Source organism: Suricata suricatta, chromosome 8 (genome assembly GCF_006229205.1).
Source record: "Suricata suricatta isolate VVHF042 chromosome 8, meerkat_22Aug2017_6uvM2_HiC, whole genome shotgun sequence".
Lineage (NCBI taxonomy): Eukaryota > Metazoa > Chordata > Mammalia > Carnivora > Herpestidae > Suricata > Suricata suricatta.
In genome coordinates this window covers 90,165,494-90,191,613 of record NC_043707.1, presented here as the reverse complement: position 1 = coordinate 90,191,613, position 26,120 = coordinate 90,165,494, and the positions used below count along the sequence as shown (strand labels likewise).

The following is a 26,120-nucleotide window of genomic DNA, read 5'->3' as shown; positions in this document are numbered from 1 at the left end:
AAAAGAAAAGGCTAGCCTCCCAAAGGATTTGCTTCCCCCTCCTTCTTTTAGATTTTAATTTTTGATGTAATCTTTATACCTAGTGTGGGCTTCGAACCCACAACCCAGAGATCAGAAGTCACGTGCTCTACCAATGTGAGCCAGCCAGGCGCCCCCAAAACAATTTGCTTCTGAAGACCTCCTCCTCGTTGCTTTAGTCTTTGGAAGACATAAGTTACCAATCCCTGTTTCACAGACACTCTTGGCTCAAGGTAGTGTTTCCTTGCGCCGATACCATTTCTCCTTCCCCGCTGACCTCTGCAGCCTTATGCCATCCCTGGAAAGATTCGTGGACATCAAATGCCTGCACATCTGTAGTGTTCACAGCTGTGTTGAGTTCTTTTTACCTAAACCAGGACTGACCCCAGAGAGCTTCTCCCCCTTCTAGACCTATCTACGTCTCCACGGTCCGGCCACAGTCGAAGCACATAGTAGTGATCCTGGATCACGGGGCTTCTGTCACGGACACCCAGCTTCAGATCGCCAAGGATGCTGCCCGGGTCATCCTCAGCGCCATTGATGAACATGATAAGGTGACCATTACCCTAGTAATCCCTGTGACACTGGATCTTCCTTCAGTGCCTTTCAAATCAAGTACCTTATGTTTTATGACCTATGTTTTTAAGTCCATATTTAAAATGACTTTGGGTAAAGAGTTGGTTTGGTTTTCATTCTTGTGTTTAAGCAAGCAGCTACCAACTCGGGTTTCCAAATCTCTTTTAAAACCATACCCACCAAACAGAGTCTTGTGCTTCCTTTATGGCTTCTGGTAAGATTTTCAATAAGCTGTGACTTTCATACTGGAAATTGTGCTTGGGGTTGGGGGAGGACTAGGGCTTGGATGCTGGAGGATGGCTGGACTTTATCTCAAGATTTATGAGAAGTGTGTGCGGGATAAGGGAAGACTTCTAGAGGTTTCCTAATCTCTAAGACACCTCAGAGAAGGGTGTGTTTATAGCTAATGATAATCTGTTGCCTGTGGACATTTTTGGCTTCATCATTTTGACTTTTCCAACTCCCAAGGTTTTACTGACTAATCTAGTTGCTTAAAACACACACTCTGGCTTTACCCTTACCCGCACCTCCAGCTGGAAAACCAAGATGGTTAGTGCTTGCTAAGATTTTTCCCTGCATGCAATAGTTATTCTTAAGGTTATAGACGAACACCATACTGCTGACTTCATCTTGGAACAACAAAAACAAACTCTGGAGTCCCTCCCTCTTACCAATCCTTAACTAATCCTTTTCAAATTTTATAGACTTATGCCTCCAGACATTTATTTTTTAACTCTCAGAAATAGTTCTGTAGCCTTCTCAGTTCTTAGGCTTTTCCAGAATGAAAAAAAAAAAAAAAAAAACCTTCAAATGATAACAAGATTTATTTTTCTGTCCTCCAGATCTCTGTGCTGACTGTGGCCGACACAGTCAGGACATGCTCACTCGACCAGTGCTATAAGACGTTCCTGTCTCCAGCCACCAGTGAGACAAAAAGGAAAATGTCCACCTTCGTCAGCAATGTCAAGTCTTTGGACAGTCCTACCCAGCATGCAGTGGGATTTCAAAAGGCATTTCAGCTGATTCGAAGCACAAACAATAACACGAAGTTCCAAGCGAGTAAGTGCACTCTCTCCGAGGACTTATAAACTAATAGATCAAGGGTGGTGATAGGAATACAGTGTAAATTGATCACAGAGCTGTGTTGACAGGGATTTTTTAAAAAACTGGCCTGGGATAATATTTTCATGTGTTGTCCTATTGGTCATCTAGGACTAAGATCTTCTTCAATTTTCTCATCTTTTCCAATCAAAGGTACTCAACCTGCACAATTTCTTCATTCCCAGAGTCTCTTCTTCCTGCCCCTTTATTAGGAACATAGCCCCATTTCTTTGCCAGAGGAATATCCACATCCTTTTTAATGCTAATTGTCAGCCTTGCCTCCTCATGGACTTAAGAGTGGATGTCTGCTTGCGTGCATGTGCACGTAAACAGGCTGCAGAATTCTTGCCTTGATCCTTCCTTCTTGTAACCAGCTGTCATGTAGATGAGCATAGCCCTTCAAATGTACAAAGGCACTCTAATTCAATTATCATGTATGAAAGAAAATCTGGAATTAGGATGCATGCTAAACTGAAGGAAAAGATATTTGAAATAAGACACATGTTTTGAAACTACCAAAAGGAATCTATGTCATTTTCCCTCTTATATTCGAATATTTATTTGTAGGATTTTTTTTAAATGAATGTATCCTATTGAGATAAACTTAAAGAATATATTTTCAAGTTCTTCAGTGTGTCTGCATTAAAACTAAGACCGCATTGAGAAACTAAAAACATAGTAACTGGCTCATGGTGGGCCCTTAAAAGGCGGAAGCTAATGATGGCAGATGGCTTTTGGTTTATAACAAATTACCACAAATTTAATAGCAACTTAAAACAATGTACATTTATTATCACAGAGACCATTCCGTGGGTCAGGAGTTCAGACATGGCTTGCCTGCATTCTAGGTATGGATTTAGGGGTGCACAAGTCTCCATCTAGACATCAGCCAGGTCTGTGATCTCCTCTGAAATGTGGGGTCTTCTTCCAAGCTCAGTCAGTTGTTGGCAGAATCCGTTTCCTTGCAACTGTAAAACTCCCATGGGCTTGTTTCTTCAAAGCCAGCTGGAGAGTGTCTCTTCTTTGAGCCCCTGACTTCAAGGAGGGCTTGGGCCCTCTTTTAAAGGGCTCGTTTGTTCTAATCAGATGCACCCCCTTTGAATTAAGCCGTTTTCTCTCCCTTGTGATTAACTTAGTAGAAACCTCAATTACATCTTCAAAACCCCTCCATCTTTGCCCTCTATGTAGTACAGTCACAGGAGTGAGAGGCATCACTTTGGCCATATTCTATTGGTTAGCAGCAAGTTACAGGCCCCTTAAGAGGAGGAGCTTCTACGGGGATGTGGGCCATTGGGATCATCTTAGAATTTTGCCTACCGGTGCTGTCAAGCATCAACTATCAACAGACCAGCATTACAGGATGGCTGAGTGTAAAGTTGTCCACAGTTCAGTAAGGCCAGTGGACAAGGCTGATCTCTCAAATATTCAAGACAGATTATCTAGTTGGTCAATGCCATTTACTACCTGCTGTTTACCTATCAACATCCCTCACCAGAAACGATTTTTCTACTTGATTTCTCAGTCATCAAGCCGTGTTTAGAGTTTAGGTCCATTTTTTATTATTACAGTTTTCAAATAATGGAGAGAAATGTTTGGCTGTGGGCTGGCAGTGATTGAGTAAAGGGAGCCCAAAGTAAGTTAATGAGGATCGTTTGGGGGAGCACAATAAACTAGAGGGACATGGCCCATGGAGACGGCAGCTGTTTTCTGTGCAGCTTGTGATTGCCGTGTAGGAGGGCCTGCCCAGGGTTGCCAGATCTCCAATTTTAAGAGAAGCCAGAAATCTGGATTTTTTTATGTGAAACTCCTTGGTTTTCACATGTTGACATTTGTTTCAGCTTTAAAACTGAGACCTCATTAAACCTCTCCTTACAGACTTTCCTGCGCTACACATTAACAGAAGGCTGCTGTGATGGGAGGCATTTCTCCTGGGCTTTTTGGTTTTTCTTAATGTTGGCAAACAGAAACATGGCAAGAAGAGTGACCATCAGAGCCTTGGAGGAATTTTGATGGCACTGTTTTTTAAATGCTCAGTGGAGTCCTTTTTATGCCAAGTAAGATGTTCCCAAATTTTAGTTCACGGGCAGTCACTTGACAGCTTCTAGCCACAGTTCAGAGAAAAAAGAACTCAGCGTGGATTGCATAAGGAAACACAATCAGAAATTAGCATTGTCCAGCTCATTAAGGAGAGATTTGAGGTGTTTTCAAGCAACTTAGCATAGTGGTTAAGTATGTGAGTTTTGGACTTTAACCAACATGAGTTCAAATTCCTACTCTGAAATTTTTATAAACTTGCAAACTCGTGTAAATTATTTGATCTCTCCAGGCCTAATTTCCTCTTCTGCAGACTGAGGGTGATAATAAGATCCAGGATCCCATCATAAATATTAAATAAATATTACCCGTGGTTATTATGATTTTCAGTTTCCTGTAAGACTTCCAGCTCTGGCTAAACTTGAGCAGACACCTCGAAGGTCTTAGTTGACCTCAAGCCTAGATGGCTGAGGACCACACTGTGTAGACTTGGCTACAGGATAAGGAGGACCTATGTACTCATCTTAGGAGCTCACACTCTCGCGCATTGCTTCTCCTAGATAATTATTTAGCTTCTGCTGAATGCCTGGTGCTGTTTTAAAGCCCTAGGGTGGGATTCTGCTAATGAGTGAGTAAGACCTACCTAGTAGGATTGTTGGAAGAATTAGTCTGTGCATGAAAATAAAGTATCTGCCCCAGGTTAGTAGCTGTAGGAGAAGAAGCTACATGTCATAAATCATGGTGGCTTTGTACCCATTTGCTTTGCGTTAATCAGAACATCCAAAAGTTTTACCCATTTAAAAAAAAAAAGTTTAACCCATTGCTGGCTCTTTTTCAGTCCTGTGGCAGATCTTTAATTGATACCATCTAGGTATTTGGGTTGTCTGTTCAGGGTGTGATTGGTTGGTAGGCCATTTTATAGCAGAAGGAAAATGATGGTGAGGTAGGAGTAGGGATCTAATGGCTCGGGCAAAATCCAAATTTGAGTTGCTCTTTCCTCCTTAATATTGACCTCAACACATGCTCGTATCGTGGCTTGGACAGGGACTTGTGAAGCGGAAACTGCTGTGTTTCCTTCCTGTTACATGCTATGTCTTTGCTCTTCCCCAAGCCCTTAAAATTACTCATCCATGGCATTACTAATCACAAGGTTTAATTCCTTTGAGTGCCTAGAGAGGGAATATCCTAATAAGTAAAAAAAAAAATATATATATCAAATTTGGCAGATCCGATATCTAAAACGCATAAGGCAGGGAGAGAGGCTTGGGCAGAGACCATGGGGATGCTTACAGGATGGGTGTCTTATTGTTGGGATGAGAAGAAAAAGTACTTGGCTGCTAAAGGAGTCTGCAGGCTGCTGGCCTTCTGGCTTTCTAAAGATGGGGCCTTAACACCAGCTCGTAGTGACAGCATATTTTATCTAGAGTCCTAAAGCTAAGTGAGGAAACTCAAAGAGTTCTCTTTTAGGTCGGTCTTAATGGGTGTCCAGGCGTTTATCACATATGGTACCTTTGCCATGGGGCGATGGTTTGTCTCATACTTCATTTCAGCCTCCTGGTATATTTATACTCCCCCAACTAGGGAATCAAGTAGTATTTTTTTTCCCAGTTTGAAGCTTAAGTGAGATGTTTGGAGCCCTAACAGAATATTTCATAGGACAGTATTTATGTCATTGGTAAAATATTGACCTCAAGCTTAAGATGGATATTTCTAAGTTTATGGATTATTTTTGCATCAGCCTTCACTTCTTAATTTCTTATGATTAAATGATACAATTAAATTTGCAGTTGGTATCATAGAATTATTCAGTCATCATAATCACTTATTTGTATATTAAGTTATGGCAGTAAATAAGAGAAAATAATTTAGATTGTATTTACTTCTTTGAGTCAATTTTATTAAATTCCATTCAGTTCAGTGTACAACACTGATACAATATGAATTAACTATTCAATTCTGTATAATAAAGAATGCTTTCAAGTTTAAGATGGAAATTTATAAACTAAACGAAACCTAATCGTTGTATCCTAATCACTAGAAGAATTTAAAAAAAGAGTAACTAACTGTATTCATTATCTATTGCTGGGTAACAAATTCTCCCAACACTCAGTGGCTTAAAACATTAAACATTTACTATCTCCGTGTTTGTAGGTCAGGAATCTGGGTACTTCATAGTTGGGTACCTCTGGCTAAAGGTGTCTCATGTGGCTGCAGTCAGACTGTTGGCCAGAGTTGATATCATCTCAGAGTTCAACTTGGGAAGGGTCAGCCTCCAAGTTCATTCACATGGTTGCTGGGGGGACTCCATTTTGAGGGCCTTGGTGCCTGGCTTCTAACGAGAATGGCTCACAGCATACTGTCTGACTCAGAGCGAGAGAGCCTGCGCAGTGGAAGCCACTGGCTTTTTGTAAGCAAATCTGTTTCCTAACAGCTTCCCCCCCATTACCTCTCCCGTGTTCTGTGCTCGGGAAGCAAGTCTTGAAATCCAGCCCACACTCAGGGGGAGACAGTTACACAAGGGTATGGCTATCAGAAAATAGGATCCCCGTGGACCAACTTGGAGGTTGCCGACCACAATAACTATAAAGTAACCTCAATTATGATATACTACATAAATATTTATTTCTCAATAGAAAGGTAAACTTCCATGTAGGATATCTTAATAAAAAGAATGAATTTCAGATTAGATAAACTGTGAAGTCCAGCTCATTTCATTCCCTCCCTCCATTCAGTAGTCATTCAGCCTCTTGCTTACATATCTCCAATGGTAGGAAATTCACTACTTTTATTTTTTAGTAAATCCACTTGAAGGAAGTTCTTCACATTGAGTTAAAATGACCTTGTCAATCACTCTATCCATGTGCCTTAGTCGGGGAGTAATTTAATCTTGAGTAATAGGTGCTACTTCAGACCGATATGAGAGTTTTGGTTTTGGGGTGTGTGTGTGTGTGTGTGTGTGTGTGCGCGCGTGTGTGTTAAGGTTTCTTTCTCTTTTACTCTGCCATCACCCTTTGATTGCCTCTTCACATGAATTAACCAATTAGGCTTCACAGCAACCCTGCAAGGAGAGTACTGACATTATTTCAATTTTGTAGACAGGGTAAGAGGGAGAGTGTAGAGAGGCTGAGAAATCTAAAATTATCCAGGCACAACTTGTAAGTTACGAGCTAGGCTATCAACACAGGTGACCTGGTTCCCATCTCGGTGTTTTTACTGCTCTTCGACACTTTTAAGCTTTAAAGACAAAGATGTTTTGGAGTGCCTGGGTGGCTCAGTCAGTTAAGCATCCAACTTTTGGTTTTAGCTCAGGTCATGATCTCACAGCTTCATGGGTTCAAGTCCCACATTGTGCTCTGTGCTGACAGTGCAGAGCATACTTGGGATTCTCTCTCCCTCTCTCTCTGGTCCTCCCCAACTTGCACTCTCGCTCTCAAAATAAATAAATAAATAAATAAACCTAAAAAATAAAAATGTTTTCTGGAGCTACTTAATGTAGGGACAAATAACCTTACATGTTTTAAGAGCCTGTGGAAGACCCACCATCCATTTTAAAGCCTGCTCACCCAAAAAGTGTGTGTTCCTGTGAAGCCCCCGAGTCACTGAGGAGAGGATAATCGGATCCCAAATCCTCTGTTCCAGAAGGCAAGAGAGCTCTCCACCTGGGATGGCTCAATTACCACCCTGTGAATGCCTAAAGGAAATCACCTTCTTTTATCTGGTAAATTTATTAGGAACTTCTCTTTAGCTCACACTGGTAAATGAAGCCTCATGGCCCACAAAGGGCAAGATGGAAGGAAGCAGAGGCAGGGAGATGAAAGCCCCAGCATCAAATGGGAAGGAGTCCGAATGCTAGGCCAGGCAGGTCCTCAAGGTGGGAAAGTCCAAAGGAAATGAAACAGAAACAGAACTGCTGCCTTTAGCTAGAATCCAACGTAACGTTCAATTTGTATGTTTTTGTTTAGATACAGACATGGTCATAATTTACCTGTCAGCTGGCATCACATCAAAGGACTCTTCAGAGGAAGATAAAAAGGCGACTCTCCGCGTCATCAATGAAGAAAATAGCTTTCTAAACAACTCTGTAATGATTCTCACCTATGCCCTCATGAATGGTAGGTAGTATTTCGAGATTTTCTTTCAGATGAAAGTTCTCTCTAAGTGCATGCTGCTTTTAAAAAAAAACAAAAACAAAAAAAAAAACAAGCCTCCCAGCGCGTGCTTTGATGAGGGAGTAAGAGGAGAGACCGCCAAGCAGCTTCCTGCCCAAGCCTTTCTCTCCCTAACGTTGGTATTCAGGGCATATGCCAGGATATCCCTGTCTCTTCAGCTCTCTCTCCAACTAACTGCTCATTTCTATACCTTCTCCAGGTATGTGGGCTTGCAGATGATTCTGTAGAGCTCCATTTTTTCAGTTCTTTTTCATACTCTTGGATTTTGATACCACATGGAGGTTATTAACTGAGCTCATTGATTTAAGCTTCAGGAAGCCAAAATACTGACCTAGATTCTTCTGTATGACGTCAGTGAATATCACATTTCCCTGCAGAATCACCACCTAAAGCCTCTTCTGCTACTTTCTCCACCTCAGCTTCCGTAACTGTATAAGGGAGATAAGAATTAGCTACGTGACGGGGTTCTTGTGAAGATTAGCCCTAATATACAGTAAGCACTCAGGAGAGTGTCTGTCACTTTCTAGGTACTTGTGAAGGTTGATTTTGTGGCTATTAAATCAGTATGTGAAAGGGGTTAGTAAATTGGCAAATCGGGGGAGATAATATTTTTCCTTCTCTCCACCGCGTCCTCCCGTCTGAGTTCAGCCAAGTTTTCTAGCTTTTCTGCTCTATCCTGTCTCTTCACCTGTTAATGCATATTGCTCTTCCCCCAGAGCACATTCTTGAGACCCCTTACTTTTAATGTTCCATATTCTCAAAGCCGCATCTTGATCCTTTTGGTCTTTCATTCCTCCGCCTCCATTTCCAGATTTCCGTGCAGAACCGCATGGCTTTAGGGACAATGGTTCTCTTTCTAACATGCTAAGGATTACTTGGAGACTATTTTTTCAATGCAGACTCCTAGGCAGTGCCCTCAGAGTTTTATTCAGACCCTTTTAGGCAGAGTGCAGGAATCTGTGTGTGGCTCAGCACGATTCCTTTCCAGAATTTGTGGACTCTCCCTAGAAGAAATCAGGGTGTGAGGTCTAGAGGTTCTGTGATCCGATCTGCATTTATGAGCCTGGTGGCTTATGACAAGTTATTTCATCTTTTTTGGTTTCAATTATATCTGTAAAATGAAAATAATAAAATCTGCATAGAGTTGCTTTGATAATAGATAAATAAGATCCAATGTGTTAAAAGTTCCTAACACAGTACCTGATCAATATCTGGTCCTCAAAGCCAGGTGAAGGAGTGAATTAAAGTTTGTGTGGGTTTTCAAAGAGCGGGGGGCCTCTGTCTCACTCTGGCTCAGGGGCAGCTCTCTGTTCAGTGTCTCAGTGTTTCTTGTCACCAGCATGTTGTGCTTGCTTCTGGTAAACATGTCGTCCATTACACTGAATGTGTGCTCACCCATCTCCCTCCACTTTCCACAAAAATGAGCTTCTCAGCCACAAGCCATGTCTTAGTTTTCTTTCTATTCTCAGCATCGAGCACAGGGTGAGCACAGCCAAGATGGACTAGGATGGCCTGTTTTTGCCTAGAACACCTATCTTTCAGTGTTAATCTCTGGGTGGTGCCATTTACTCTTTTTTCCTGTGGTTTAGCTTCTTTGACTCCTGTAAGGAAGGAAGAGACAGGAAAAGCGAAGAGAAAGAACAAGGTTTGTTGAGCCTACAGCCTATAACACAGTGCACTGGGTTTTGGAGATGTATTATATAGAGTCCCTGTCCTCAAGAAGCTTGTGACTTCCTAAAGAAGACAACAGACAAGGCAGATGAATTAAATGCAATAGTAAGAAAACATAAAAGGAAATGATCACTTGTTTTCCATTAGATCTGAAGTCTGCCCAGTCAGATACGGAGTAAAGAAGCTTCCTCACTCTCACCCTTCTTTTCAGTGTCCTAAATCTTCCCACTAGAGTATTTTGTGCACCTGCTATGTCCCTGATAATGCCACTTTTTTAAAACCTCTGGTTACTTCCTCTAACCAACCTTAACTCTTATTTTTTCTCCCTGTAGTCTAGCTAGACTAACAACATCCTCACTGTCGGGTTTCTCTCTCTCCAAAGGCCATCTCTGAGCTTTGTTCAATAAGGTTGACACATGTCCTTCCTCTGTCAGTCAGGCTTCAGATAGGGAAGCAGAGCATCTATGAGAATTTTGGTATAATGAATTTATCATCAGAATTAAAGTGTATACAATTGAGGGGAAACCTGGAAAAGTAAAGATCCAGGAAGAGAAATGGACAACTCAGTGTTTAGTAACCAGCTGTGGTGCAGGTGAACAGGTTGGAGCTCGTGGAGATGTCTGAAAGCTAGGAACATCAAAGAGCACTTAGGAGGTCTGCACAGAAGCCTACGGGAGGTTGCTGGCTCTCTGTGGCCGCTCAACCCCTGTGAGTTCTCAGTGAAGCATCCGGACTGAACCTAGGATTGCCCTTGTTGAGTAAGCCAGCCTGGGGCTGAGAAAGGGACCTGAATGCAGATCAGGGAAGGTTATGACAAACTGCAACATTCTGGTCCATCTGTGTTTGTTCCACCTCTCAAATCTATGACACTTCAATTTGGGCCACCTTTAACTTAGAAACATAGGAAAAGGATTCTGGGAAGTGTAGTCTCCAGGATGACCATGTTGGTAATAAAACCATCTACCATACTCTACTGCCCCCATTTGCTTCTCATTTCATGATGTAGAACATAAAATACCCAAGCTTGGATAACCTTCCAGCCTATGCCGTACTTTGCCTAATAGATGCTCCTGTTTATTACATTTCTTTTACATTTGAGAGAGTCAAACAGTACATGACAAAGAAAGGAAATGTATTTAGTGAACTTTCAGTGGTTGTTGTTGTTTAAGACAAAATAGTTGAACATGAGGCAAGCCTTTTTAAGATTCATTGGTAGAGTCTCCGTAGTTACTGAAATCATTTGAATTTGTTTACAGTGGCACCCATATGGGATGAGTTACTAATCCTTTTGACTGTGTTCCAACAATAGCAAACAAAAATTTCAAAAAAGGCTTATTAAATTTATTTTTATGCTATAGATTACAGATATTCTAGAACAATACATCCCAGTATGTCTAAATCTTCTACAAAGTTTTTAAAATCCTCTCAACGTAGAAAATATATGTTTAATAAACCAAATCCCGCACTGTCCTAACAGTACCAAGCATGAAAGCATTTGTAATTAAAATGAGCTTAAAGACACAGGGTTTGGAGTCATCACTAAATGCAACCCATAATTCTTCCATTGAGTTGCATGAGGCTTTGGCAGCAAAGAGGCAAGGATTGAAATGGTAAATCGCTATCCTTTAAAACGCTTGAGCTTTATCTACTATTTAAATGCAGACTTGTTCATCATCCCTTTTGTTTTCCAAGTATTAATTGCAGAAAAATTAAACTTGTAGGGGAAAACTTCAAGCCAGATGGGGCTCCTTTATTTACTCCTGTGTTTTTTATAGCTGCCTTTTGAAGAATAATCCTCTTGCCCTACTGTTTGAGGAAAGACCATGCATCATGTCATGCTTTGCTCCTCAGCAATCGTTGGGAACTGTGTCCTGGGTCTGTGTTGTATCTGTAGGACCTCTTAGACATGGAAGATTTCATCTATGCCCTTACTAAATCTAAATGACAAGGTTATTGTATGGTTATACACCATTTTACTTTACACTGTCCACCTTTGGCTTTCCATTTCAGATGGGGTGACTGGTTTGAAAGAGTTAGCCTTTCTGAGAGATCTGGCAGAGCAGAACTCTGGGAAGTATGGCGTGCTGGACCGGACAGCCTTGCCTGTGATTAAAGGGAGCATGATGGTGCTGAACCAGCTGAGTAACCTAGAGACCACGGTCGGCAGGTTCTATACCAACCTTCCCAACCGGATGATCGATGAAGCTGTCTTCAGCCTCCCCTTCTCTGATGAGATGGGAGATGGTGAGTCTGGGGAAAACCTCCTACTAAAGGAAGGGGAGAAGAAATGGACATGAGTCCACCAAGACCATCGCTTTTAAATGTCGCCCAATGCCTGCCTCTGAGCATTAAAGGGTCTGGACAGGCAAGGGAGTGGTCATCCCTCTCTCTGGTCAGAGGATGGTGTAGTTCTCTTCCATCAGTCTGGTAGCAGAAATCCCAGCCCTATTTTTCCACATTGCCCTAGCCTCAGTGGGCGTAATTGAATGTGTTTACTGGGAAGGATTACTCAGGATCCTCCAGTATGTTCAGTTGGAACAAAAGAGTAACTCTGCATAGCAGGTGGTAAGTCTCAGATGTGTTTAGGACTTAGCCTGAAAGGTAAAGCAATATGGTATAGTCAAACAAAGGTTTGGCCTAAGAGGATTTTAAACCCCTCTCTACCCCGAAGCTGTTGTCCTAGACTATTTAATCTCATTAATTCCCACTTGGCCACCTGTTAAAAATGTAATAATGTCTTTCATGTAATAAATCTTTCAGGTTGTTAGGATTAGAAGATGTTGCTGCGTAGCAGACCTCTCAGTAATAATTACTGCTCTTGTTGCTTTATTATTTTACTTTCATTATTATTGTCGTCATCCCGATGTCCCAAGTTACTCATACTGTGATATTAGGTAAAGTGTTTAACCTTCACATGTTTAACTTTCTTGGTCTATAAAATGGGAAAAATATTTCCATCAAGGCTGTTGTGAGGACTACTTTCACTAATATATGTGAAGCACTTAGATTAACACCTAGCCAACAGTATATGCTCATTAAAAGTACAACCTTTTTCATTCCCTCTTCATATTCTTGTTTATCCTTTCCCTCACCTGCCCCCGCTTTCTTCTCTGACAGATAGAAGAAGACTCTAATGATTAGCCGGACACCATGACCACCATGACTGTATGAGATCTTATCTTTATGTTCCAGTAACTCTTACAAATACAGATATCCAGAGAAAACCCATATATAAAAAGTTACAGGCCTATAGAGTATGTTTTCTAGAAATTAGGCAAACATATTTTTTTCTATAAGGAAGAAGTATGGTAGCCTCTGCTACAGGTCAGTTGTTTTTTTTTCTTCCCAATGCTTCCTATTTCTGGCCCTGGCCCATAGATGTGTAGAGTATAGAAACTCCCACCTTTAGATAAAGTTATTTCCTTTTATAGGGAAATGTCAAGTTTTAAATGCAAATGACTCTTGCTGCCACTAACCCACAGTATTGAGTGCTGGCCAAGCCTTGTGTCAGGCGGAGATGGGTAAGGCACACATCCCGCCCTCAGCAAGCATGTAAGTCTGATAAGAGAAAGACAGATGGATGAATCATGTTAATACTGTGTCAGAGGAACAAAGATGGATGTGGAAACCGAGTCCTATACAAGCCAAGGTTTATGCAGTCAAATTCTGTGACCATTGGTGATACCGGGCAGAGTAAGACCCTTTCTAAAATTCCCCTCTAGACGCAAAACTTGAGAGACTATTGAATGCTGAGAACGAACTGAGGGCTGAAGGGGGAGGGGAGGAAAAGAGGTGGTGGTGATGGAGGAGGGCACTTGTGGGGAAGAGCACTGGGTGTTGTATGGAAACTAATTTGACAATAAACTACTTAAAAAAAAATTTCCCTCTAGAACCCAGAGAGCTACACAAAGGCTGTAAATCAAATGTGGGCAATTCTTTGGTTCTGTGTTGGCTGATGCTTTCCCAAGTTTAGTCCTCGGGGTCTGTTTTCTGAATCCTGTACCGTGGGTTTCAGTGACAGGGTTACTGGTCTGTTGCATTCCCGTCCTGGAGCGTGCCTTTCATGTTTGTATTTTCAGTCCCTAGAATTATTGGGTGACATCTCCTCTAACTCCACAACATGGGGAGGCTGAGCCTAGGAAATCCCATGTTTACTTGGCTATAATTCAAAACCTCCACAGATTAAAATATCGGTTACTGGCCATACTTCTTTTAACAAGTAAATCTATGTACTTTAGGTTAAAGTAGAGAGGGCATTTGGGGATTTCATTAAGTATAGCAAGAGCTTAGCATACTTTATCTACCACAGAGGGATGAAGAGTCTTCTGTCCGAGATGATAATTGAAAAGTAAGATTGTGTTTCTTTTTTCAGGCTTGTTCCCAACATAGCCCGAGAAGGATAGAAATCTGAAGTGAGCCCATGGTCGCAGAGTATTTCTGTTGTACTTTACTGCTCTGTGAAGATGGCTTTAATCCTAGACACAAGCCCAGGGGAGCATGGCATGCAGGTTATGACGTCTGTGTCCGTGCTAGCCCTCATGCACTGCTCCCATCATTTATAACTCATTTGTCCAGGGATCCCTAAGCAAAAATCTCCTTAAAATACATTTCTAAAACCTTCTGTTGACTGCTTAAAGAGTGCTTTTGAAATTACAATAGTGCATAACTTTTCTTTTTTCCTGTTTTATTGATTTAGAATTGACATACAGCATTGCATTCATTTTAGGTGTAGCACATAATGATTTTGTATATGTATATATTGTGAAATGACCACCATAATAAGCTTAGTTAACATTCATCACCCCACATAGTTTAAAAGATTTTTTCTTGTAGTGAGCTCTTTTAAGATCTATTCTTTTAGCAGCTTTCAAGTCTACAATGCAGTGTCATTAATTAGAGTCACCATGCTGTATATTACATCCCCAGAACTTATTTATCTTATAACTGAGAGTAACTTCTCACAAAATTTTTCAGTGTTGCATGCATAGCCTCCTACCAGGTGATGCATTTAATTGTCTTTTGCAACCACAAGCAAGTCACTAATACTTTGAGGGGCCTCACATGGGTTTCTCTAGGGGGCAGTCTATTCTTTATAGAAGACATCAAGTATCCAATTCTCTTTCCTGGGTGTTGATAGAAGAATGGTGTTCTGATGTGCTGCTAAGGCATGAACTTGCCATTAAGTACAGGAGAATACAAGTGTAAAGGGGAGAGAAGGTATCTGTCTTTTGGTTTTGAGTTTTACTTGGAACCGTAAGATTGTCGAACTGCTAGGGGTGATAGGGGTGCATTTTATCTCTGACAGGAGAACAGAGGTGGTGCCGCTTAACTCAGTAGGAGAGCTAGGGGCGCTCTGCTGGCTGTCCCGGCTGTCCTGATGCTCAGGGCCACACACTGACCCCGCCACTTGTACATTTTCTTTGCCTTTGTTTTTCCCTTTCCTGATTATTCTATTGTTTTCATATGGCCTTGAGCTGAGAATGGCTTTTATAATTAAAAGCCTTTAAAAAAAATTTTTTTTAATGTTTATTTTTGAGAGAGAAAACAGAACATGAATGGGGGAGGAGTGTAGAGAGGAGGAGACATGGAATCCGAAGCGGGCTCCAGGCTCTGAGCTGTTAGCACAGAGCCTGACTCAGGGCTCGAACTCATAAACCGCAAGATCATGACCTAGGCCAAAGTTAGACGTTCAACTGACTGAGCCACCCAAGCACCCCTAAAGCTTTTTAAAAGTTTATTATTTTGAGGGGGGGGGGGAGGCAGAAAGAAAGAGAATTCCAATGCTGTCGTGGATCCCAGCATGGAGCTCAACTGTGAGATCATCACCAGAGCCAAAATCAAGAGTCAGATGCTTAATTGACTGAGCCACCTAGGTTCCCCAAGGCTTTTTTAAAAAAAGAAATAAAGTATATACAAACAGACTGTATGGCCCATAAAGCCTAAAATACTGATCTAGCCCTTTACATGAAAGTCGAGGAACTCCTAAGCTAAGTGACTAGAAATACATTACTTTAGGGGCGCCTGGGTGGCTCAGTCGGTTAAACGTCCGGCTTCAGCTCAGGTCATGATCTCATGGTTCGTGGGTTCGAGCCCTGCGTCAGGCTTTGTGCTGACAGCTAGCTCAGAGCCTAAAGCCTGCTTCAGATTCTGTGTCTCCCTCTCTCTCTGACCCTCCCCTGCTCGCACTGTCTCTGTCTCCCAAAAAAAAAAAAAAGTAATAATAATAAAAAAAAAAAAAGAAAGGAGAAAGACATTACGTTGGAAACTCAGTGTCTTCTTTAGCTGCTCAGAGTTCTAAGTGGTCAGATCTTACTAGATTCTGTACCTAAGGTTTTTCACCTCATCTTCTTGTCTTTTGATAGGTTATGTTAATGAAATAAAGTACCTTATATAAACAGTACTTTATCAACTCTTTTTGTCTAATAACCCCTAAAAATCAGTAAAGCAGTTACCACTCTGTTGTTTAAGCAGATGTGAAAACCAGGACTCAGAGAAGTTATGTCCAAGGTCATATATACAATGCACAAGGGGCTCCGCAAGGTTAGAACCCGCATTTTTCAGGTACTTGGCCAGTGGTCTTTCACATTCAGTTGAATCTTCTCCATTTTGAGGAAATAGAACGATGGAGTAAGTGCCACTGATAACTTGCACTGATCTGGAATGTCATGCCCTTTTAGGTGAAGAAATGGTAGGAAATGTACAGATTGCCTCTGAAATCAACTGGGGGTATCTGAACCCCACAGAAGACTCTTTCCCCAGCAGTCTTACTCACTTGTGCCGTCTGCAGAGGCAGTGGTTGGTTACTGGATCACACAGGGCTCCTCGAGCTGAGAAAATACTCGAGGTGGCAGCCATTAGCCTTTGTAATTGACTAGCGCACAGCACAACTCCAGTCTTTTTCCGGTGCCATCTCTGCAGTCCCTTGGATTTGTTTTGTTTTCAACCCATAGGTTTGATAATGACTGTGAGTAAACCCTGTTACTTTGGAAACCTACTTCTGGGAATTGTAGGTGTGGATGTGAACCTGGCTTACATCCTTGAAGACGTGACATATTACCAAGATTCTTTGGCGTCCTATACTTTTCTCATAGATGACAAAGGTAATCTGCTAAAAATTAATCAGAGGGAAGAATGATTTGTTTTTTGGAACCTGAAGAAAATAATCTGTAGATATTCTGATAACAATAAAGTAGGACAATCATAGTATTCATAGAAAATAGTGTGACTAGTACTGCTCATTTGTCATGGAACAGATTCTTTATGGAACACTATAAATGGCCGAATGAATCTGAAAATGACACCCATTTGTTTCTGTGTTGCACCGAGGGGTAGGTAGCAGATCAGGAAGTCCGACTCAAGGACTGAATGACACATAGAATGTAATCCTTTGGATTACCCAATGACCAGTACCTGCAACATATTCTCGATTAGACCCTTGTTCCATAATTTAAGACATCTTTCTCCACTTCAAGTTTTACGCATGAACACATAAAACAAGTCCTATTTCTCTAGGACTGGCGAGTTACACACTGAGATGCTGAGTATTATTGGCAGTCATCCGAGAGTATCCCACATTTCAGATGTGTGATAGGCCCTTACAGTAGAATCCGCACTTGCTCCAGCGGGTTTCCCGTAGCTCATATATCTGTCTTCTTATTTCAGGGTATACACTTATGCACCCATCTCTCACCAGGCCGTATTTACTCTCAGAACCCCCACTTCATACTGACATCATTCATTACGAAAATATCCCAAAATTTGAGCTGGTTCGGCAGAATATCCTAAGGTAAGGAAAAGGTGAAAGTTATAGTAGTTGGGTTTATTTTTTCTGAAAAAATATAGGACCCTTTGAGGTCAAATATGAGTGTGTTATAGGATATTAAGCAAGCATATAAATTAATATTATTAAAAGTATCCTCAGTGAATTTCTCATAAAGAATAGTAGCTAAAATTTTACTTTGTAGGACAACGGATAAAATCTCTTACAACTATTAGGGGAAATGTCTTGTAAATCAGATTCTTTGTTCACATTACCATTCATTGTAAAATCAGATATACGTTATCTCATTTAAAAAAAATACTCCAATTGTACTGAAATGAAAAATGTTGGCAAAATAGAAGCCTCAGTTGAGGACCAGCTTTAGAGCCAAAAAATAGCTTGGCAAAGCGGCACCCATTCCAAGTTGACAGCACAATCATATGCAGCATTTTCTTTTGAAATAAAGAACAGATTGGATTTTTTCCAACCGTGATACATTATTTTGGCAGATGGTAACCTATAGAGAAATGGGCCCTTGTGCTCATTGGCTGTAAATTAATGACTGAGTGATTCGAGACAAGTTCGTCTCTGGAAAGAATTAGAATCGGGGTAGGGGGACGGCAGGGGTAGAGCATCAGGAATATTTTTAGTGCTGAGCTGACATAATGCTTCTACAAAATTGAAAATTTCACATTATCTCTTTCAAAAGTGATGAGCTTCATTGCTTTTCAAAATCAGGAGGTGGTCATTGACTCACAGCTTCTTCTCTGCCTTTAATTAAGTGCTTAATTTTATCTTTGCCTCAAGTATTTCATTCTGTTGCCAACGCAGCCTCCCTCTGGGCAGCCAGATAATCGCCGTCCCTGTGAACTCATCCCTGTCCTGGCACATAAACAAGCTGCGAGCCACTGGAAAGGAGGCCTACAATGTCAGCTATGCCTGGAAGATGGTGAGTTCTGGGGTGCCCTGGCCGGGGAGCAGGGGCGTGCACTGCTACCGATGCAGGAACTCCAGGGAACTTAGGGCCCATAATGTCACTAACCAGTTTTAAAGGGATTGGAAGAAGAGGAAGTTCCACAGGAGTCCTGTGATTTTTTCCCCCTTTTTTGATTGTAAAAGCAGTCATTGTTCATGTTGAATGAGTCAAACCCTGTAAAAGGACATAAAGTGAAAAGTAAACTTTGCCCTTCCCTCTCTCCTGCCCTTGACCTGCCATTCTCCCAGAAGTCACCACTTTGATCAGTTTCCAGAAAATGTTTGGTCCCACACAGGCATCTGTATCTGGGCATGTGCATGCACATTGAATGGCTGTGTAGTGTAGCATTGAATTGATGGGCCAGATTACCAAATTTCTTTAAATAATCCCATGAATGTACATTTAGATTATATCCAATGAAGCTGTGTGTGTGTGTGTGTGTGTGTGTGTGTGTGTTTTAATCATTTTAAACTCAGGTTGTGGAAGTTAGGGGTTTAAGAAGAGGTATGAGGGGCATCTGGTGGCTCAGTCAGTTAAGCATCTGCCTCTTGATTTTGGCTCAAGTCATGATGTCACGGATTGTGGGTTCGAGCCCTACATTGGGCTCCTTGCACTGGCGGTGTGGTCCTCTGCTTGGGATTCTTTCTCTCTGCCCATCCTGTGCATGCTCTCTCTCTCAAAAAAAAAATATAATAAAGTTAAAAAAATATAAATGAAAACATAAACGCTCTCAACTGACATTCTCCAAGGCAAGGAAACTTTCAGGTTTCGAACCTGGATTATTCCTACTCACCACCAGCAGGTGGACAGTGAAGGGATTGCCTGTGGCCCCCACTTCCTTCAGCATCCTTTGACTCGCCTCATTTAGATAGCAGGCACCAGAGTCAGGGCTTTGAGCACACAGTGCCTACAGTACTCCTGTCACACACACCCCCTTTACCTCCTCTTCCCAGCAGAAAATCAGGGCTGTTATGGGGCCTTTGATACTGCAGTTGGCCAAAAGTAAGGTGGACTTTCTTTTATCACCAACTTTAACCACTTTTAGTTCCCTTATGTGGCTATTTCTGGTGTTTAACCCATTGACTCCAAAAGGGTGTACATATTCATCCTTTAAGAATCTGAGCTAAGCAGGATAAAGAGGAAGGCTCCTCTCACTGCCCTCATAGAGCATCCAGCCCAGGGGTGGATGCAGACAAATTGACCCGGTGTCTGTGTCTGGTCTGGGAGTGATAGGAATTGGAAGTGGCCAGCATCCCTTTAGACAGGACTCTCCTCCAGCCTCCCTTCATAAAGCCTCATTATGACAACATTGATTTCTATGATGGAAGGGAAAGCAAACAAAATAATAAATAAAATATTTTGAGAAACTCGCAGTTTACAAGCTGAATTCTATGGTTTTTAAAACTTTTTTTTAATGTTTATTTTTGAGAGAGCGAGACAGAGCACAAGCAGGGGAGGGGCAGGGAGAGAGGGAGACAGAATCGGAAGCAGGCTCCAGGCTCTGAGCTCTCAGCACAGAGTGCAATGTGGGGCTTGAACCCTTGAACTGTAGATCATGACCTGAACCGAAGTGGGATGCTTCACTGACTGAGCCACTCAGGTGCCCCTCTACTAATACTTGATTATTTAATAATACAGTATTAGTCAAAGTATTTGGTAGCCAAAGGTAGTCAAAGTATTTTGAAATTCTCTTAGCTCATTTTCAGGATTTTTTTGAGAATGATATACCACCTACCCTTATTTTTATATAATTTGTAAATAAGAATTAATGGCTTCATTTTCACACCAGAAAGGATAAACTATGGGGTGCCTGGATGGCTCAGTCAGTTAAGCATCTGACTTCAGCTCAGGTCATGAACTCACAGTTCATGAGTTTAAGTTCTGCATCAGGCTCTGTGCAGACGTCTCTGAGGCTGGAGCCTGCTTCAGATTCTATGTCTCGCTCTCTCTCTGCCCCTCCCCTGCTCATGCTGCATCTGTCTCTCTCTCTCAAAAATAAATAAACATTTAAAACAATTTGTTTAGAGAAAGGGTAAGCCATACACCAGAATACTCCACTGAAAGATACTTTTGTATTTGAAATCAGAGATTGTGTACCCCTAGTGTATCCTAATTGAAAGCAGCCCCGTTGCATCCTGAGAAAATCTCTATTTTGTTGACATAAAAAGAGAGAGAAGGATAGGCACCTGGCTGTCTCAGTCAGTGGAGCATGTGACTCTTGATCTCCGGACTGAGAGTTCAAGACTCATGGGTGGGGATTACTTACAAATAAAGTCTTTAAGAAAATGAAATAAAATGTTTTATAAAAGGGAGAAAGGAGGAGATACAGGCATTTTTAAGACCCTTAAAGCACAGTAAATAAACCCAGTGTTAACATTTTGGGAAGAAGTGTCATCTTCTTAGGATAGTTTTCCTTCAGCGGGATCATGAAATTCTGGCCACTCTGCGTAGCCAAATGGATATAATCATGTAATCACTTTAGGGAGAAGAGATAGCTTTTTCAGAATCTTGAAACTGTCAAGAAACATCACTATGAAGTGAATAAGTGAAGAGGAAATAAATAATGAGATTGAAGTGAAAGAGACTTACTTGCCAGGTTACCCGGCAGAAAGTGCAAATAATTTTAAGTTCTCTTTAGTTATTTTTCAGGGGAGGGGAGCATATGCTCCTCCTGTCTTGGGGAATAAAATGGATTCTTCTACTCAATGTAATTCACACAGATTCAGCTTATGTTGAGAATAATTATTTGAACTGCTTAGCATCCATAGACACAGCAGATACTTAGGGATTATATTTCACTGACTTAATTTAAGTAGAACGTGAGAGATTACGTTGGCAGCATTAAGAGATTACTACTCTGTCACTGTGCAACTCAAGTCCATCTTTGAGCGTTTGAGGAGGCTGCATGCTGAGACAGAAGAAAGTACTGACTTCAGAAGGTATTACCGTGTTCCCGTGTGACACAGGCACGGCTGGCTTCAAAACATGAATCCCGTGGGCAATCAGTGAAAAAAAGCCACTCCCCGGTCCTGGAGGGCCTTTCCAGATATATTCTGGTTCCTTAATGCAAAGACTGTTTTTTCAGCTAAGAACTTGGTATAAAGACCTGTATTGGAATCAGGTTTCCTTTCCAGCTAGGAACTGCTACCAAAGTGTTGCTTCCTTCTATGCTTAGGGTAACTTTTTTTTTAATTTTTGTTAATATTTTTCTTTATTTTTGAGAGAGAGAGAGAGAGAGAGGGAGAGAGAGAGGCGGGGGGGGGGGGCGACACAGAATCTGAAGCAGGCTACAGGCTCTGAGCTGTCAGCACAGAGCCCAAGGTGGGGCTGAACTCACAGCTGTGAGATCATGACCTGAGCCAAAGTCAGACACTCAACCGACTGAGCCACCAAGGGTAGATGCTTAGGGTAACTTTTAGTTTTTCTCCTATAGAATAGACCTGATTCTACAATTATATTCTGGTCCTTATGGCAAAGTGTTTTGTCTCTGGGTTCCTAGGAACATGTAACACAGGACACAAAGGCTGACTGTGTGTGCTGGGAAGAGGGGAAATAGGAAATGCCACTTCAGAACGCTATTATGTTCTAATTTAGTCCATGGAGGAAGAGAATTAAATTTACTAATCTAACTGAATATCCTTGGCAGAAGTACTTGAAAGCTGTTCCAGGGAAGATGCACATTTCTCCTGTGTTTAAAGAGGTTCTGCAGTCATCTTCATAAATTCTAAATTATACTTAACTCTAACCTGCCTACTTAAATTTCTTCTTGCTCATAAAATAAATCCTTTGGGCTGTGTTACTTCTCTTTGTCCTGTAGTTTTAACTTAGCTGGTTATCTCCTTTCTGTTTGTTGACAAGGCATCTTATAAATAGATTCTGCCTGTCTCCTTCTTTAATGGACCTACAGAAGTTTGTCTATCTTGTATTTTTAAGTTTAAGGAACTAGAGTTAAGTAGCTTGCCTTGATTTTGATTCTTTGGTGGATGTTTCCCCCAAGAATTTTACATAAGCATCCATTTCTAAGAGCCAAATGAATTTGGAAGTATTCCTGTTTGTACATAGGAGCTCCGTAAATTGGGCTAAGCTACAGCACATTTGCCTAGTCTGATCTGAAATGACAAGTCAGGCAGACTTTGTGAGGGAGCCGTGGGATTTGTACTTTTCACAAGTCTGGATCCCATTCATTTCCAACCTGGAAAGGAAAAAGCATTAGTCAGGAATACAATGAATAAACCAGATTCTATATGGGCTACATACGTGAATTCATAATTGGCTTTTGAAGTAATTCTCGGAAATACTCGTTGCAGAACCGACTATATATTTTTAAATGCATTTCAAATCCAAACAGAAGTAAGTGCTGTATTTTCATGCCGTGTTCCAACTTGTATTTGTTAGCTTAAATAAGCAAAAAGGCCACAGGGTTGCTGCTCCCAAGGGACTATGCTCTAATCCCTTCATTAGCTCCAAGATTTCCTGTTACATACATTATTTCCCCTCAATCAGAAAGGAAAACAGAAAATGTAATCTTTTGCCAGAGATATGTTCTCTCACCCCATCTTCACAGCTTTCATTCACTCATCAAATACTTTTCTGTGTGGGTTAGAAACAGAGAGAGCAGAAAATAATGTAGGCAAAGTCACTACCCTAGGAACCTGTGTATTCTGTATTAGAAATTCTTTATGGATTTTTCCAGGTACAAGACACTTCGTTTATTCTCTGTATTGTGGTGATACAACCGGAAATACCCGTCAAACAACTGAAGAACCTCAACACTGTCCCCAGCAGCAAGCTGCTCTACCACCGGCTGGACCTCCTGGGCCAGCCTAGCGCCTGCCTTCACTTCAAACAGCTGGCGACTCTAGGTAAAGCCCTTGCACTTGTCCATTTCCTTTTGGGCTTACTCATAGTGGCTCACCATAAACATCCACTTGGAATTAGGGAACAGAAACAAGCCCCGGATGTTGAATGGCAGCAGGTGCCAGTTTGGGGCTACAAATGTGAAAACCATACTAGGCCTCGCCTTGGGTCTGGTTCTCTGGTAGGTGAGGATTTGTGTACTGGTGATTTATTAAGGATGGGCTCTAAGAAGAAACTAGGAGAGAAGTGAGGGAAACAGGATAGCAAAGGAGGAGAAAGCAAGCAAGAGTTGAATTTTTGGTGAAGTTCCAGCCTCAGCCTAATTCTGTAGTGGGGCTTTGGAGCACAAATTACACTGCAGAGTTTGCCCAGACTGAAGGGAGGCGGCTGGACTTTCATATTCCTTTGTGCCTTTCAACTTTCTGCTAATGTTAGGCAAAGAGGGATTACTTGATCTGGCCCTTTAGAGGCCAGCACAAAGATGTGGAGATACGGGCATACAGGGCTACAGGATAAGAGGCGGAGAAATAGTAAATGGGACCAAGTGAGGCACACCTGTATGTCTCTATAGCATATCTGTGTCTTTCACAGGCCCCTGTCTCCCAAAGAGCTTAGGAAATAGGCAAATAATTAAAAGGAAGCAAAAGGAATTTACCATGTAATTTGCATTTATCATTTGAGTTGACCTCCTTATAGATGAGGACATTTGGATTTATCAGAATTAGAAGTTTTCCCAAGGTCACTTGGAAAGTAGCAAGGCTGAATTGTGGTTCCTGTTCCTCCCATCATGCCATGGTGCCACCTCTTTTATTGCATGCCACCATGCGCCAGGCACATACTGGGCATTTGGGCGGGACTCCTAGTACTGTAAAACAAGCACACTCTTGTTCACTGTTGAAAAATCTCTGGATTCAGAAAGGTGACTAAGACTCCTTAGACAACTGGCAAACAGATTATAGGGGTCACATGTGGGAAGAGGATCAAGGATGAAAATCACCAGACTGTAGATTCCAAACCAGAGCCCTGTGTTAGGGATCCATCTTTTAAGTTCCATCCTATGAGATCGGGAGAGCAGGCCAGACTGAGTAGTTTCTTTTTTGGCATGTTCCAACAGTGTAGACAATGTGGGAAGGAAGGTTAGAGATGTCAGTCAAAAAACTGGCCTTGGGGTGCCTGGGTGGCTCAGTCGGTTAAGCGTCCGACTTCGGCTCAGGTCATGATCTCATGGTTTGTGGGTTCAAGCCCCACATCGGGCTCTGTGCTGACAGCTAGCTCAGAGCCTGGAGCCTGTCTTCGGATTCTGTGTCTCCCTCTCTCTTTGACCCTCCCCTGCTTACACTGTCTCTCTCTGTCTCTCAAAAATAAATAAAAAATATTAAAAAATAAAAAAGCATTGGCCTTTACAATTGTTTCAATTTAGGCTTTGGGGTTTTGTCTTTGCTTTTATACAAAGGAGCGTGTACACCCTTTTATTCATATTTTTAAGAAATGCTCACTGAATAGCCAAGATACATAGGCATGATTCTCTTAAATGCTGTGGGAGCAAGCTCAACACCAAAACTGATAAAAATGAGGTTACTGTTGTGAAACTTGAGACAGCGAAGGGCAGCAACATTTCTGGATAAGAAAAGAGCTCACACTTAGATTTTTTAATTTCCTTTGCACAATCCTTTCTAGCTACACCGTTCAATAATGATAGCTACTAGACACATGGCTGTTGAACACTTGAAATGTTGCTAGTCCAAATTGAGATTTACTTTTAATGTAAAATACTTAATTTCTTATATTGACTACATGTTAAAGTGATATTTTGGATATATAGGATTTCATTAAGACGTGCTAGTAAAATAAGTTTAATCTGTTTTTACTTAATGTGGCTACGGAACATTTTATATTATATTTGGGGATTGCATTGTGTTTCAGGTGGACAGTACTGCCTCACCGAGATCCTCACAGAATGTAGAATTTATCAACTCAAATACTTTACGTAGGACTAAGAGACTAATTCTAGACCAGAGGCCAGTGTTTGATTTTCACTGGGCAGTCTATCCACCATACCACCCCACTTCCCGTTGGCAGTAGAACCTCCTCAGGACAATGTGGAGGGGTCATCGAGGGCAGTTTAGTAATAGTTGGTAATGGAAATGAAGCAACGTAACTAAAATATAATGAAAAGAGAGTGGAAAAAAAAAAGGAGACCTTGCCAAGTGATTAGCTTACATCTGATTTCATTGATGATGGGGATGTTGAGGCAAAGTGTTAAATATATGTCAGAGCCCCCATCAAGAGGGCTGAAGGTGGGGCGCCTGGATAGCTCAGTCGGTTAAGCATCTGACTTCGACTCAGGTCATGATCTCACAGTCTGTGGGTTCAAGCCCTGTGTTAGGCTCTGTGCTGACAGCTCAGAGCCTAGAGACTGCTTCAGATTCTGTGTCTCCCGCTATCTCTGCCCCTCTCGCATTCGCTCTCTGCCTCTCTCTCTTTTTCAAAATAAAACAAAGACATAAAAAATTTAAAAAAAAGAGGGCTGAAGGAGACTCATTGTCTTTCTTGGTACACAAAGAGGAATTTTTTTTAATAGCTTACTGTCAAATTGGTTTCCTAATAACTCCCAGTGCTTTTCCCTACAAGTGCCCTCCTCCATTATCCTCCATTACCACCACTTCCCTTCCCCCCCACTCCAACCCTCAATTCGTTTTCAGTATTCAATAATCTCTCAGGTTTTGTGTCCCTCTCTTCCCTCAACTCTCTTTCCCCATTCCCCTCCCCATGATCCTCCATTAAATTTCTCCTGTTCTGCTGTGAGACCTATGAGTGCAAACATATGGTATCTGTCCTTCTCTGCCAGACTTATTTCGCTTAGCATGACACCCTCGAGGGTCCATCCACTTTGCTACAAATGGCCAGATTTCATTCTTTCTCATTGCTGTGTAGTACTCCATTATATATATATATATAT

At 41.6% G+C, this 26,120-nt stretch overlaps 1 protein-coding gene across 1 annotated transcript in view; it reads left to right on the top strand.

The window, feature by feature from the left end:
• Nucleotides 1–1,390: 1,390 nt before the first annotated feature.
• CACHD1 (cache domain containing 1) overlaps nucleotides 1,391–26,120 on the top strand; it is a 56,919-nt gene continuing 32,189 nt past the window's right edge. The window contains exons 1-7 of the mRNA XM_029949620.1: nucleotides 1,391–1,653; nucleotides 7,692–7,841; nucleotides 11,580–11,813; nucleotides 16,520–16,669; nucleotides 17,232–17,355; nucleotides 18,160–18,277; nucleotides 22,998–23,166. Of these exons, the coding sequence (XP_029805480.1) occupies nucleotides 1,536–1,653; nucleotides 7,692–7,841; nucleotides 11,580–11,813; nucleotides 16,520–16,669; nucleotides 17,232–17,355; nucleotides 18,160–18,277; nucleotides 22,998–23,166 (1,063 nt within the window). The 5' untranslated portion in view covers nucleotides 1,391–1,535. The remainder of the gene's footprint in view (nucleotides 1,654–7,691; nucleotides 7,842–11,579; nucleotides 11,814–16,519; nucleotides 16,670–17,231; nucleotides 17,356–18,159; nucleotides 18,278–22,997; nucleotides 23,167–26,120) is intronic.